Below are 16,846 nucleotides of genomic sequence, written 5' to 3'. Positions count from 1 at the left end.
CCAATTTTTTTAAATTAAAATTTTTTATATTTTATAATAGAAATAAAAAATCTGATTAACATTGAGCTAGTCCAATATATTAGATAATTTTATTTGTTTAGTGTAATTTGAATTGCATCCCTTATAATTCGAATTAGTGTAATTCGAATTACCCTGGATCAACCTGCATGCATAATTCGAATCAAGTAGGTTCAAATTACGTACAAATTTTAACTGCATATTTTGAATTGATCAACTTCGAATTACTGTTAATTTGTAATTCGAATTAGTTTGATTTGAATTACTTAAAAATACGTTTCTAGTTGATCCATGTTATATTTTTAACTTTGGTTGAATCATTTAATTTTTTTCTCCAGTCTAATTTAATAATGTGATTTGCTCTGTATACTGGGTTCTCTTCCAACGTTAGCCCCATCCCTACTCATGTTAGGTTTTTTTTTCTTCAAAGAGAACAACACAGATCAACTTACACAAATTTCCTTTGTCACCAACTCGCTGGCGCTACCTCTGATGTTGCCCAACTCGTTGGCGCCAGGGTTGGATTGGGCATTTCGTGCATGCCAGGAGCAAAATGGGGGAACTGCACGCATTCTAAAGATGTTAGCTCCATTTCGTAGCCGTTGGACACGATTTGAAGTGAATCTCCATTTCGCCATCGCCCACCCTGAATTGGTCCTGCGTATTTTTGGAATAATTTCCGTCCATGCGTATTTTGGTAAATAATATATTTTTATTATTTATTTATATAAAAAAGCCTACGTCAAAGTCTCAACTAATGATTCAATATATAATTCGATGCATCTTAATTTAGTAATAAGATTGTCACGGACTCATCAATGATGATAGCCTTTCAAAAGAACATTACTCAATTAAATTGAGTATGTTGTTAACCAAATATGGAATTGCTTTACGAAATTCAATTAATCCTTGATCCTTGACTGTCACATTTGGATTTCCTAATGGATCGTAGCATTATATTTTGTCATTAGTGCTTGCTTTCATGTATCATGAATTTGGTCATGTATGTTGAATTATAACAAAATATAGGAGTAATATGTTTTTAATTAAGGATACGAGAAGAAATAGAAGTAGAAACAAATGTAAAAGTGAAATTATACACTAAAATGGCGTCGCCCGGACTCGAACCGGAGACCTTCAGTGTGTTAGACTGACGTGATAACCAACTACACCACGACACCAGATGTCTAAAGCAGCCAGATCTTTTTTTCTAATTCTTGTAAAGTTCTGTTTTTTCCTTCTTGTTTTTGGGTCATGGTCTCTTGCATAATTAAAAAATGATATGGAACATTCAAATAGTGGCAATAAGAATGGGTCCAATTAGGTACCAATTTTCTTTTTCCAATTTGTTAATAGTGTCATCCGTGCAATCTAGGAATAAAAAAAACAAATGCAAGGGTGATTGTAGCCCAAGTCCAATCGATGGTGAGTTTAATTTGTTTATGGATATTGTCCAAATAATAATGATGTTCAATTCACTGCTAGAGCAGAATTATACATGTGCAAATTATTTACAAACATTTACTCATTTACATACGTGTATGTTCAACTAAACTGCTATTGTGTTATTTATTTACTAAGGTGTTAACTGTATAGGCTTTTGCTAACATACATGCATGATTCTCATCAATATTATGAACTTGGCTAGCAGGGGCAATTAATCGATCCACAGACTCACAAATACAATGCACTACTCTCTTCTGATCTGTATGTTCATATATATGTAGTCGGTCTAGCTAGACATTACGCAACATTAATATATAAATCACTATAAAAGTTTGAAATGAATGGAAATATATCCTTTCAATGTCATATACTTTGTTTGTTCTAGTTATTGCTTGCTTGTCACCTTCTTAAAAGATGGGAATAGGGGAAGAATGTTTAGAGATGCTTGTATTTGGTAGTATTATTGGTATGATGTGATACCAATACCATGGTCCTCTTGCACAAAAATCCACGAAAAGGGAACATGCGTAGATGCAATCTAAAGAGACATAATAAGACCAACTTGATTCTGTTATTTGGTTTCTTCTCCTTGGAATTAATCAAACTCATAATCAATTTTCTTTATCCCCCTCGTTGCATGGGACAGCTGCTTTGATATCTACTGTGCGTTACAACTACACATGCCTCTCTCTATATTTCAATTTTTCAATGAGTGAAACCATCAATCCATGCATCAATTGAAAATTTGAAGCTAGCCCCACCTCCTCTCACAGTCTTACATATCTTTTTATTAATGTTCATATCTATAAAGTCAAGTGTCATAGAATGAGATCTTGAATTTATGGGAAAAAGAAGAAAAAGACTCTGCAAACTGTTGTTATAGTTTTTCGTGTGTGTATCTATGTGTTATTGTTTAATGGGAATTAAAAGAACATTCAATTCAATTCAAATGCGGCCTTTAATTTCCTTAAATTAATTATTTGAGACGAGACACGAAATTTTTCTCTGGTATATATACGATGAATGGATATTTTTTAATAATAATGAATGCTCACTATAGGCCAGGTTTAAAATAGTACTAGCTTAGTAATACTTATTACTATCTATATGTATATGTATGAGCACCAAATGCCTAAGCTACTTGATTATATCACACAATTATACCTGTTTGTTGTTGTGTAGAAGCATACCATTGAATGACTTGGAATATTGAAAATGAAGTCCTTTCATGTGCGTGTATATGGACCAAGCCAATAAGTACACGTTCGTTTAAATGTGCTTAATAATTGCGCGTTGTTGATATAATTAGTGTATAGTTGGAGTCAAATATTTGATTCTTATTAGTTTTAATTTCTAGCTAGTTTTTATGTGAATGAATTGATGCAGTATTACTTATATATTAATTAAATTGTTTTTAATTAAAGGCTACTATATGTTACTCATCAATATAATCGGTTTCGCATAATATAAAAATGATTGGTGATCTAAAAGGAGATCTAGATGCAAAAAGCATCAAATGAAACTATACGCACGTGGCTGTGGATGTGGCATGAATGCATATCATCATATCCTTCTTTTGTTCAAGTGACTTGAGATAGGTAAAAAAATAAAAAATAATAAAAAAACAGAAAAGATGTGTATATTAAATTATAATTTAAATGACATAATTTTTCTTCTTCATTTAGAGATTTTAAATTTAAATTTCACTCTTAACTTTAAAAAATAAAAAATAAAGCAATAACTAACACACATAATAATGAGACAAATTAGGAGTGCCCAGTGGCAGTGGGTCCATGACCGCCCACACAACGCAAACTGAGGATTGAGGAATGTATGTGTGTGTGGTTTTTCATTTGGAAGAGTATAGGTAAACAATAAAAATATTAAATAATATAAATAATAGATATGTCGGATGTTTATTTTATCAGTGTACGAATGATTATTTTAATATTAAAATTTAGAGGATTTAATTGAAAGTATAGTATGTTTTTATTTGATTGGTGGTTGTTCATATTGTTCAATAAAGTCATTGTCCCCTAACATTTCCCTTTTCATTTTTATATTTTTATTTTTGGGTGAGGGAGACTACATACATTGATGTAGCAGGTACAAACTCCTTTTAGTTTGTTCTTCTGTTCTTGCTGATATATCTCTATCAATTTAGACATCCAAGCAGCACAATCTTCTTATCAAATTCGCCCGATCCAATCATCAAATTTGTCTACACCTATTTGTTTATTCCATCCTATAAGTAAACTAAGCCTAGTATTTCTTCTTTTACAAGATGCATAGTATGATCTAACTCAAATGTAATTATTTGATCACAATTTTATATATGGGAAACGAAATTGATTCAACGGAAAGCTATACTGCATCAAATGAAACAATAAATTCGTTTATTAATATATCTCTCTCAAGATTCGTAGGGGTTTCTGATAATATATATATATATATATTTGCAAAGGGAACAGGTGTGACCGTGTGAGGACAGTAACTCAATGGGGATGGGGTCGGTTGCTGAAGATTCTGCATAATACAGTAGAGTTCTATATATGTTTGGTTCTGGAATAAATGTCGAATAATTAAACTCTTAAATTTCAGAATGCACGAGATCATGTATTTGTGTTTGTTTGGAGATTTACCCAGTTTCGCCCCCCTAGAAATTTGGAGCTGAATCATGAAGCTTTATAATAATAAAAATAATAATAATTAATAAACTTTGTGTGTTGCAGCGCTTAGTACGTAATCCAAGTTCCAAGTTATTGTTATTATTATTATTTGAATATACAGATAGTAAGATTTGATTTTCTTGGACTGTTACTAGCTCCATTACCATGGTTCCGCATTTTGTGCTACACTGCATACATCATAAATATATACACTAATACACACACAAAATTTGAGTAATAGTCTTTGAGATATGCTAGCTATAGTTAAAAAAAAAAAAAAACTAGAAATAATAGATCGATCGGGTTTGTATTAATAATCTAATAATGGAGGCATACACATGCTGAGGAATAGATATATTAAGAATGCTTTCCCTCTTAATTCATGTAGTATTCTACCACATAATCAGCAAATATTTTGGCCAAAACACAATCCATAGACCATAGGGTCTTTCAAATTAAAGCACTAAAAACGCGTATTGCGATAATGGAAACGTTGTAGTATTTTTGGAAGTGATAATCCAGCAGAGCTATGTATAGATGTTAATAATTAAATTAAAATTTGCAAGGCAAGACTAATTAAGCTTAAATTGAAGGAAATTAATTGTTAACTATAAATAATAATAATAATGCATGGCACTTAATTCGATCTCAATAGACTTGCGGGGACGACGGGGAATCCATGGCATGGATGGATGCAATAAGGTGTGTCCGTTTCTCGTTGGACTTAAACTACTTTAACATCAAATTCAATTACAATTTCTTCTAATTGGTTTGTGAAAACAGTAACCCATTATTAAAAAAATCATTATACTCCTTTGTCGTTACATGCATGTTTATTATTTTAAATTAGTGTAACATTATTATTGTTTAACTGTACTGTGCCTACACCCAAAGACATATGCTAATTAGAAAATGCATGGAGTTTTGAATGTGTGTCTACTGATGAGTAGTGAGCTGATGAAGAATGATCATTGGATACCAAAATAATGAGGATGTGGAAATAAAACATATGATATAGATCGATTGGAATGGGAGGCTCTACAATCCAGATGCATCAAGCCAAAAGCAGTTGAGTTGTCTCATACTTTTATAACATAACACATTGTGTTCTCCTCCAATTATTATGAATTTAATTATTATATATCCCCATTGTTCCAATAATCAATAATCTTGCAATGTATAAGATGTAACTCCCCCGGGCCCTACTCATGCAGTTCCTGATTATTGTCAAATAGCTTGGTCCCACACACCTGCTGTAGTGGTTTATCATCTAATCATACTCTATATATATTAATTTTAGTTTCAAAATTTAAGTGGTTTAATAAGCACTAATATATATTATTCCATCAAATTAATAAATAATACAATACTCCAGTTTCAATAACAACTTAAAGGACACTTGCAAATTTTTTTCCCCTAGCATTCCCCGTTTAAATTTATAGCATATATATACTTTATTATCTAGAATAAGCTAACCTTGGTTAACCAATTAATTATATTCTATATCCAATTCCAGTAGCTTGTCAAGGTCCCAAAAGTTGATGATGCAATCTTAATTACTTTGAAAATTTTTTACCAATTTGTGATTGAGTTAAAATTGCACTTGTCAAAGTCTTTTTCTACTGATAACAAACTGAGTAAATTGAGTATATATAGAGCGAGCTACTAGTCCATGGACCATAGCTTTAAATATATTTTGTAGCACGATAAAAGTTTGGTAAGAACAACAATCATATCATAATTGACAGCTTCATCAAATGTGAACATGTATATATATATATGTACAGTGGCAGTGCTAGCTAGCTGTATCTCTTTCTAAACCATTGATTAGATTAAATGGGGCCAGACTAATTACGTATGTAGATATCATATATATGGTCTCAAAAAATTAGCTGATGAGCTATATATAGATAACATAAATATTCTTCTTCAAGTTTATATGAATGTGAATTCTTCAAAAAGGGGTATGAACAACGTAGAATGGTCCTTGTGTTAGTTGGTTATTTAAAAATATTAGGCTTATGCTTGTTAGGACGGTAAATAAAGTCAACTAATCTATATTAGTTGTGCATATGGACCAAGTGGAATAAGAAGGATCCGATTGGAGATGAATGAGAAAATTTAAGGTGCTTTGAGATACAATGGTGCCGCCTATGGAATATATAGTATATGTATGAATCCTCACTCATATTAATTATTGACCTTAATGGAAATGGAAATAGGCTTAGTTGAGATGGGAATGAAAAAGGTCAATGTTGTTGTGATGATGCCAAATTTCGATCACACATACATGAGACACGCAGGCAGTGCAGTATATATAGGGTTGTTGGTGATAGACACCGAAAAAGTTATGCCGAGGAATCGGAATATACAAAAAATTTCAAAGCTATATATGTAAACCTTAGTCACGTGACTGGAACTGGGCAGAGAACTAGCTGATGCTATTATTGTTCAGCTACAACTAAAATAGACAATGCGTTGATCTATAGATTTCACTACAAAATGATTCCATTACCCAGAGAATTTTAATGCATAATAATAATCATTTGGTATAAACTATAATTAAAGTATATATATATATATTTTTGGTTGCCCACGATATCTCTCAACCCAATAGACTAATCCGTCGCGGATCGGAGCTCCATTTAAGGGTCTGTCGCTGGCCAATAGGTTGCTGCATGCACAATGCGAGATTCGTACCCCGACACTTGCTTAAGCGGACGAGTGAGCTGACCACTCGACCAACCCAAGTTGGTTTAATTAAAGTATATATATATAGTATAGTTGAAGCTGGATTGGATCAATTAATAATTCTAGCTAGCGAGCCCAACAAATTAAAAGAAACAATAATTAAATGGATAAATTATTATATATTGGTCTTGGACTGCAGGATTGGTGATGATATCGTCATATGGTTATATATCTCATCATCAATAATGGAAGGGAGTGGACACTGCTACTGTGTGTGTGAGGTAAAATGTCTTCGTCACTCAAGCAATCCTCAGATCAGATCTATCCTTAAGTAAGTGGTTAGTTGGAAATATTCCTTTTTACAATAATTTATACATTATTCTTATTAGACACTTACTCAAATAAAAATGTTAAAACTATTTTTTATGAAAATCTTTATATTAAAAATATGCTTTGTTTATTTAGTTACATTTAAAAAAAATAATACTTTCATAACATATATTAAAATTATTATTCACAAGCAAATTAAAATGATGGATTGTTACTAAAATTAAAAAAAGAAAAAGAAAAGGAAAGGGGTAATAAATTATGTGCATACATATATCACAATCATCACAAGTAGCAGAGTTAAGACAGTGCTGTGCTACAAAGTAGGAGGGGCATCCCAGCAGCAAGCTTAGGCTTTATGGAAGCTAATAAGTAACGTCTTCATCGTCGTGACCAAACAATATATCATTCAATACATACCATCATATATATTCTCAGACATGCACGTTTCCTTGCAAACCTAACGTAAATTGTATGCGTGTACATCTACCTACATATCAACAAATTAGTGTCTTGTTACGTTCTACTTCTTTACTTGTTATATCTGTGTTCTTAATGACATATACTTCTTTTATATTTATAACCTTAGATTCTCTTTCTCTTTTGTTAGCTGCACTTGCACTTCTGTACCTGAAGATGCTAGCAAACTAACTGTACTATACTACAAGTTAAAAATATCAATTCCGCTACGTTACCAACAGCATTTCTACTAATTTTTGTCAACTTTTATTTATAATTATGTTTAATAGAAGTGTCTTTATAAATATGTCTAATAAAAATATCTTTTTTATAATTGTGTCTAATAAAAATATTTTTATAGATATATTTCTTGAATGTATTTTTTCATACATGTATTTAAAATATAATAATTTATTATTATTAGCAGATAATATATCAGTAACCTATACTTTTCTTAAAAACATATATTGTTAACTAAAAAAAATGACTTTTCAACACATATATGACTCACCATAATAACTTAACTTGTCATAAAATGATTACATTATTTTTGTCATTTTTCAATATTTTTAATTTTTTATAATAGACTTCTTGACTTTAATTTAAATGAAAATGTCAAGATATACATACATATTAGTTCTTAATTTGAGTCGTGTTAGCATTAGACTTATGACTTATGAGAGTGCAGCTAGAACATGGATGGGAATAGCATTAGCAGTTCATTGGACGGTGCCTGATGAAAGGTGTCCCCACACTAATATTTTTGTGGGGTCCCCTACTCTCTCTCAGTCTTCTCTCTCTCACACACACACTGACAGGGGTATCACGGACGGTCCTATCACCTTACTTGCTTTGGGAAACGAGAACCCCTCCCTACACACCCTCATTATTATATTATATCTACAAATAAACATCAATTATTTCACTAATACTATACACCTACGAAAAAGGTTTTCAAATACACATATACATTATGTTACAAACCTACCTATTTGCTAGGGATGGCAAAATTTCCCGAGACGCGGGAATCCCTGCGGGGACTGCCCCGAATGGGGATTCAATTGTGGGGAATTTTTTCTGTGGGAATGGGGATGGGGGATAAAATTTTCCCGAAGCAGGTGCGGGGACCCGAGCAGGGATCCCCGCTCCGTCCCCGCTATTCCCCGAAATTTATGAATTCCTTTAATTATCCTTAATAGTTTATTTCTTATATATGTTTTTTAGTCATTTCTCACACACACATATATAGAGAAACCCAAAAATCCTAATCTTTATTTGCATAGCCCTTTTTCAATTCAGAGATCCCTAAGGTTGTTCATACTCCATCCAACCTCTCTGCAGCTACCCCGTCGTCACCCTTCTCATCGCATCGTCACACTTCACCGTGCCATCACCCTTACCGCGTCGTAATTTCTATTTGTGGCGTTCCTTTTCGTAACTCTGCCGTCGTGTCCATTCTCCTCTCTGTTGCCGCATCTCCCACCTCGTTCACTGCTTTATCCTTTGGCTCGTCGTTGCGTCCCCCCATTGTGTTATTTTGAAAGAAGTCACCATCGTGTATAAAATCTTGCAGTTTTTGTATAAGATAGATACTTGCAGCTCTATTCATATGGAAATTAATAATTAGTTAGAACTATTATGTAGATAGGGAATGGGGTCCCCGCGGGGAATGTGGCCCCATAGGAATGGGGATGGGGAGCAATATTCCCCCACGACGGAGAATGGGGCAGGGATGGAGAACAAATTTGAGGGCGGGGATGGGAGCAGGGAGGCATCCCCCGCCCCCGCCCTGGCCCTGCCCCATTGACATCCCTACTATTTGCTACACTATCATACAACACAAATAGAGATATGGCCTAGGTATACCTTAATATTTGAAATGGATAACAGCATAACACGTACAATTATAACATAAAAAATCTGAGTAGATTTAATCTCAAAAAATCCAAATAAACTAAGATTTTTATATTTAATTTTACAGATACAGAAATGATTGAAAGAAGGACGGTAGTATACGTGAAACGTTTACTATCCTATATATACAAGAAAAATTTTCCGTTACAAAGACGAGAGAAATAAAGTTGCATTGAGTCTGATATATCTCTGACCCTGGATCGTCATCTGAGGGTGCCTCTCTCTTTCTCTGTTGACTGATTTAATCTAATCTCTAAGCTAGCATGACAATAAGAAAGGTAGTGTTGGTCGACGTAATTATGGCTTAATGATTCCAGAGGGCAGAGCTGATAAAGTGTGAAATAAAAGGCAAGAGACTTTTTCTTGCGAAGGAGCACAGCAACAATATTTTGAACCTTGATTTCCTACATACACAACACAAGGAGTCAAACACACATCTACCAGCTAGTCTACTAGTATGATTCAGCTCTCGAGATATTCATCCGCAGCAACATCATTTTAATTTATTCACCTTTAAGAAAAGGTTTAGTACTTTAAAAGCCTTTTATTAATATTATAAGCAAGCAATTGGGGTTTGAGGTCTCAACAAAAGATATATACATATATAGAGTATACAACAATTCCCCAACATATTCAATATTATTATTCATTATTGTTTAGTAGGCGAAAAGGCAGCCTCTCTCAAGTCTCAAACACAAAGACACATTAATTGTATGTGTGTGTGTGAGAGAGAGAGAAATACCATACTATAGCTAGTTTTATACTCGACTTCATTTCTTTATGTGCCTTGTTTGTTGTTTGACACCTTAATTATTTAAATAATTATTTATATACACATAGACATAGACATACATGAGAAAGTATGAATTGCGAGTACAGGGGGTGGGCCAGCAAGATATATGGGTGTCAGCGTCTTTGAGGATATATAGCAGTGATGAGAAAGAGAGAAGCATCCAAAATTAAAATCGAGAGAAAGAGGCAGTGAGTAATAGCAAGCATATATATACATATATCTGTGTTCACTTATTAGGTTCCGATCCCTGAAGCTGAAATGATGAACCCTAACCCTAATAATAAAGGGAGTGAAGAAGGAGGAGTAATCCAGAAGAAAAAGAGAAATCATCCAGGAACACCAGACCCGGAAGCGGAGGTAATAGCGCTGTCGCCCAAGACGCTGATGGCCACAAACAGGTTCATATGCGAGATATGCAACAAAGGGTTCCAGAGGGACCAGAACCTTCAGCTGCACAGGAGGGGACACAACCTGCCATGGAAGCTGAGGCAGAGGTCCAACAAGGAGCCCGTGAGGAAGAAGGTGTACATCTGCCCGGAGAAGAGCTGCGTCCACCACGACGCCTAGTGCTCCAAGAAGTACGCCGTCCAATCCGATTGGAAGGCACACAGCAAGACCTGCGGCACTCGCGAGTACAAATGTGATTGCGGCACCCTCTTCTCCAGGAAGGATAGCTTCATCACCCACAGAGCTTTCTGCGATGCTTTGGCTCTCGAGACCTCCTCCCTTCTCCTTCCCCCCTCCACCACAAATCTAAATTTCCACACCCAACAACCACCTCCTCCTCCTCCTCCTCCTCACAATCGTGCTTTCTCTCATGCCCTCATTCCTACTCCTCTTCATTTCAATCACTCACCTAACTTATCCCTATGGCTCAACCATCATCAACAACACGGCACTTCCTCTCATGATAATAATAATAATAATAATAATAATAGTAATCTTGTCGGACTCTATCATCACAATGCGTCTTCTTCCTTGGCTTTACCTGACATTGTGCAAATGAATAACTTCATCCACAATAGTAATAGTGCAAACCACCTTTCACTCTCTTCATCGTCACTACCTGCTATTGGAAAAAGACCAGAAATAGGAGCTTCATCATCATCAGATAACTTGGCTTCTATTTATACTTCTGACGGTCAAAGCACCACCACCGATAACAATAACAAGCAATTATCTCCCATGTCAGCAACCGCACTTCTTCAGAAAGCAGCTCAGATGGGTTCCACAAGATCAACCACCAGTCCTTCCATTTTCAGTGCTACTTTTGGGGTAATGACCTCCTCATCATCTAATAATTCAAACCATGCTCATGCTGGGGATTTTGCTTCAACTAGTAGCTTCAGCTCATTCACGCATTCTTCCAACACTTATGATCAGCTAGTTATGCAAAGTGCAGCACAAAATAGTACCACTGATCCTGCGGGGAACTTGAAGCTCCCTCATCATGGCGGTTCAAACTCAGCGTCCATGGAACATAACTTGACGAGAGATTTTCTCGGGGTCAGCGGTGCTGGTGAAGGACCCGCTGGCCTTCATCAGTTCCTACCACAAGAGCTTGCAAAGTTTGCTTCTTCCATGGGGCTCACCCAATTCACTACCAATTAGTGAATTGTTTTTTATTTTGCGGCAACTATCATCAATTTCATGTTATATCATGGTTAGAAATGTTTCTTCTGATCTTCAACATGTAGAATATGTGGACATAAGAGTAAGGTGAATATAAGTATTATACAAAGTTTTAGTCCTACAGTTCTATATCTTTATTTTAAAATGGTTACCAAGTAGGACTTACGAGCTTTGTAACATTTTCTCTACTAGTTTATTTATATATAGAGAAACCACTCTCATGTCTATATTTTGTTAATGTTCAAATAGCAAAGCCATGATAACTTACATATCTTCCTTTTGGAGTAGAATTATTTAGAAATTGAGCTGAGGTTCATGAAGCATAATATAATGATGGGTAGGAAGAGAAGACCAAATATAGACTCCTCACAGTGTAACCTATTAATTGTAGTAGGGAGTAGCCGAGTAGGGACCACTACTATATGCATGTCTCTCTAACGAGATGACTAAATTAAAGGGTTTTTTCCAAATTCTTATTTTATCTTCTGTCTTTAACCTTGTTGGGAGAAGTAGTGGAGGGAAACAATAATTTTTTTTAAAATGAAAGAAATTGATTTTATAAGCACAATGAGATACTATATTATTCTATTTCTAGTTAATTTTTATGTGAAACGCCAAAAACACATGTTACGTAGTACTACATACTATTCTCGTGTTGACCGTCAAAATTCAAATCCTTTTCCACTGGCATGGCGGGGTTAATCGGAAAAAAGAAGAAAAGAAATAGTATATTATTACAGTACGTAGCTGGTTGAAACCTTATCACAATCTGATTCCTTTGGATATGTCTTGCCAACTTTTCTGTTAATAATTCAGTGGTGTTTTCAGGTGATGTGGTCTTTTCATCACCAATTCTGGTAGATGAAAAATTATTCCACCATACGACAAATTATAGATATACAAATTTTTTAGATATTCCCCGAGTAAAGTACTTTAGTATATAGATCACCTTTGTCCTATTTCACAAGCAGCAGGTTAAGGGTATTGTAAAAAGTATTATTTTTTTTCTTTTTTTTTTCATCCATTAATTATTCTTAAAAACATATATACTTGTTCAAAATTTTTAAACTTAACAAGTATTAGAATATATATATATATACATACAAGTATTATAAAAGTTGATAAATATTAAGATTTAGAAACTTGGTGAATGTATACTTATTGTTTTTGTGTGATAAGTCAGACTTGAGGTATAACTCGTCCTATTCAGGAACTGAGCTTGCTTTCGCTTGAGACGGAGAAAGTTGGCGATGACACCTGCAAAGGCATTCTCACGTTCAAATTAGTAAGAGAAGAAGATAAATATAATGTTATTTAGAGTAAGTAGCGTACCTTTTATAGAGTTTGGTATTTATAGAATGTTATCTTTTTAGAGAGGTTGAAGTATTTATCTATTTTTCGGCATCTTAGTTTATTTTTGAGCAGATTATTATCAACAAGATTTTCTCTAACTGAAGATAAATCAAATTTATTATTGTGTTTGAATTTCAATTTATAGACATAATTAGACTGAATTATAACTAGCAGATCACTTATTATTATGCATTTAAATTAAGCATTATTTGTGGTAGATAGGAAGTGAAGAAAGACACAGCAGAGTATGTACTTGTTAAGTTACTAGCTTGGGAGAATCTACAATGTAGGTGCCAGACTGGCTTTTAAATGGTACATACACCCTGATTCTTTCGTAACGATGGCAAGGCCAAGGACACGATTGAAACAGTGAAAGTAATCCTTTAATTTGATTTTGATTTGTCAAGTGTCATCAACTACACCATGCTAGTAGTAGTTGTAGCTAATAATAAGCTAACTGAAAATCATATTTTAATTATTCCTAGTATAATTACCACTAGACCTTGTTAGTTGAAAATCAAGGTCAGCTGAATTCGTGGTCAAAGCGATTGAATTTGACGCTACTGCTTCTTTGCTTTGACAGTTCGTGGTTACTATCGTCTAATGCTTGTAGCTCTCTGCATACACAGTAACTATAAAGTGTGTCTCTGAGTCTTTCCAATTTAGATTGAATAGTCCCGAAAACGATGCAAATACCAGTAAATCATTACTGATTGATGTTATGCATCTCTATCTACACTAGACACTGACCACCATAACTACTAGCTGTTTAGATTATCATAACCAAATAATAAGAAATAAAAATCTTCTATTTTTGTAATAATAATAATAAAGTTTGAACAGGAGAATACTAAATCAAAACTCGATAAATTAAACAAGCATGGGGATGTAGCTCAGATGGTAGAGCGCTCGCTTAGCATGCGAGAGGTACGGGGATCGATACCCCGCATCTCCATTTTTATTTTCATCTTTTCTATACTGATGATGCGACTCGTTCATGTTGAGTCAAAAACAAAATTCATACAATCAACTTGAAAGTGCATAAACAATATTAGTTCAAGATTGTTATTAACATTATATATATTCTCAACAAATTGTCTTTATCGATTAGTTGATTTATTAATTTTTCATTTTTGAGCAGAATGTTACAAGTCAGACTTGTATGTTTCAAATGCAATTATCATTATTCTTGTATTGTCAATAATATCATTAATCGAAATTTCATTTTTTAAGTCATTGATTTACTTATTGCTCTCCAGCACCAATCACTTTGCCAAATTTACTATACTAAATCCAAATGAAGAAAACAAGAAAAAAAAAAAAGACAAAGAATAGAGTAGTAACTATTTACAAAACAGAAGTATAAACAAAGAATAACAATTTCACTAAACCAAAACTTAAACATTTAACTAGTGATGATGGCAAAGTCACATAACATACCATATAACCTTAGCTGAAATTCTTGATGTGAATTACCAACTACGTGTTTAACTGAGGTTCTGCGAAATCTTGGGAGCTATTTGAATGAGTTACAGCAGTAATAACAGATTTTGACTTGTCTCGTGAAGATCCCAAAGCATTTAGGAAGAACTTTTTGTTAGAGATAATACCATCTCTATCCATATGCCTTAGCAATTTATCCACAAGCTCCTTCAAGTTGGCTTTAGTGTAAACCCTAAGAAGCTTATATGTTGAAGCATCAGGAAATACTTGAAAAGTAATTGCCCTCTCCAACAGAGAATCTGCTTCCAATGGTAAACCATTTATGCGGTAAACATCAAGCATAACACTTAGGGTTGATGCTTTTATTTGAGACTTTGACTCAATTAGCCCTTCAAATAAATCTCTAGCTTTGGAAATGCAATCACAGTTCCATACATGTAGATGAGACTTTCGTAAGTGATAAAGCTTGGTTTATAACCCATGTCCGTCATTTTTCTGAAAACATTTTCTGCTTTCTCCTTCAATCGTGCCTTGCCATAGTTCAGAATCATGGAATTAAACGTAGGCAGTGTTGGTTTCTCCTTGGACCTCAACAAACTCTTGAATACTTGTTCCATCTTATCGAATTTCTGCTTCTTCCCGTATGACTATGCATCGATGAGCAAGTACTGATTCCATTTCGCGGATCATTCCATTCTTTCGAAAAGCATCCATGACACCATTAAACGTGTAGATGCCAGGAGAAATGATACTCTCATCAAGATCCCCGAACAAAGAATTCACCTGATCCGCGATAAGAGCATTATACACACAAGTATCAGGGCGACACCTGGAATTACGCATCTCCAAGAAAAGCCACATAGCCATCCTGGTTTGGCCTTTCTTTCCCATAACTGATATGAGCTTCGAGTAAACCTCATTATCATCAATATACCACCGTTATTTCTGCATCCACCTGAAAACCTGAATCCCAAATTGAGTACTTAAGCATTCAAGAAACCAAACNCGCATAAGATTCGAATGGATGGTATAGTCAAATTTGGATAGTTTGTAGTTGTACTGTATTTGGCAAATGAAGAAGAAAGAGTAGACATGGGATGGGAGCAAAGTGGAGTTGCAAAGACTCGCAGAGAGGTTCTTTCTGGGCTTTGCTTATGAACATGAGTAGTCATAAAGCATTTATCACCAGCCTATGTTTGACGGTCTTGGGTAAGTCTTGCGTTCATTAACCAGTGAAATTATCCACTTGTTGAAGGACTACCTATGATACAATCTGCTGGAAATTAATCATATTTCATAGAGAAATTAATAGATACATGTAACGTATGTGTATAACTGTATATAGTATGGAAAAGTGACATAGATTGAACTTAGAGAGTTAAACATCCTGCCCAATTAAATAAAGCACACTACAATCAATAGCATAAATAACAGAGAGAGAGATGAATGAGCGCATCAGTGCAGAGCAGCAGTAGTACATGTATCTTTCTCCATATTGCAAATCTTTCAAAACAACGTGGAAACAACGAATCAAGCATTGCCAAAACGAGAAAATGTGAATTCAATCTTGACACTCCAAATGAACGATTGAATCTGAACATTAATAACTAATAAGCATTTAACTGAAATAAGCATTTTGCGGTTAATCTTGAAACAAAAAACACAACAAAATGAAGTCAATTAAAAAAAAAAAAAGAAACACGAAGTTGAACGTGTATTTCATAGATTCATGATGATGAACAGAAACTGAGGCTGCAAGCAATGGACCAATTATCTAATTCTAATCAATAATAAGTAATTACATCAAGTTAAGCAAATTATCTAAGCTCAGTATAATAAGTTTATAGAATAAAAACTGAAAAAAAAAAGAAACTCAACTCAGTGAAGAGTGAAGTCAGTGAGCTCACCCACACTGCAGAAGCAGAAGCAAGAAGACGGTGACGGAGGAACGAGGAGGAATCATGAGCAGAGGAAGAAGACGCATGGAGGAAGTAGAGGCAAACTAAGACAAGCGGTGCGGGGACGAGGCATAGGAGCCAACGGTGACGGCAAGCAGGCGAGAGAGAGAGAGAGAGAGAGCTTCGAAGAGGAAAACAGAAGA

At 34.5% G+C, this 16,846-nt stretch overlaps 2 protein-coding genes, 1 long non-coding RNA gene, 2 other non-coding genes and 1 pseudogene across 5 annotated transcripts in view; 2 read left to right on the top strand and 4 right to left on the bottom strand.

Annotated features, from left to right (window-relative positions):
* Nucleotides 1,126-1,199, bottom strand: TRNAV-AAC. The gene has a single exon. It is a non-coding gene; the product is annotated as a tRNA-Val (tRNA).
* On the top strand, nucleotides 11,018-12,070 carry LOC107626500 (zinc finger protein JACKDAW). Its single transcript, XM_021116777.1, has one exon. It carries the CDS (start codon nucleotides 11,320-11,322, stop codon nucleotides 11,926-11,928), a length of 609 nt encoding a protein of 202 aa, XP_020972436.1. The 5' UTR covers nucleotides 11,018-11,319; the 3' UTR covers nucleotides 11,929-12,070.
* Nucleotides 14,185-14,257, top strand: TRNAA-AGC. The gene has a single exon. It is a non-coding gene; the product is annotated as a tRNA-Ala (tRNA).
* On the bottom strand, nucleotides 14,486-15,756 carry LOC107628090 (annotated as a pseudogene).
* Nucleotides 15,913-16,846, bottom strand: part of LOC107626499 (probable E3 ubiquitin-protein ligase MARCH10) — a 4,484-nt gene continuing 3,550 nt past the window's right edge. The window contains exon 10 of the mRNA XM_021116774.1: nucleotides 15,913-16,006. Coding sequence (XP_020972433.1) covers nucleotides 16,003-16,006 — 4 coding nt within the window. The 3' untranslated portion in view covers nucleotides 15,913-16,002. The remainder of the gene's footprint in view (nucleotides 16,007-16,846) is intronic.
* Nucleotides 16,415-16,840, bottom strand: LOC110269134. Its single transcript, XR_002358250.1, has 2 exons — nucleotides 16,653-16,840; nucleotides 16,415-16,497 (listed from the first exon to the last, which is right to left on the bottom strand). It is a non-coding gene; the product is annotated as an uncharacterized LOC110269134 (long non-coding RNA).

This window comes from Arachis ipaensis, chromosome B02 (genome assembly GCF_000816755.2).
Source record: "Arachis ipaensis cultivar K30076 chromosome B02, Araip1.1, whole genome shotgun sequence".
NCBI classification, from domain to species: Eukaryota; Viridiplantae; Streptophyta; class Magnoliopsida; order Fabales; family Fabaceae; genus Arachis; species Arachis ipaensis.
Note: the sequence above shows the minus strand (reverse complement) of the source record. Positions and strands in the feature narration are given on the sequence as shown.

Coding starts and splice junctions, on each gene's coding strand:
- LOC107626500 (XM_021116777.1), top strand. CDS start 11,320: ATGAATAACTTCATCCACAATAGTAATAGTGCAAACCACCTTTCACTC.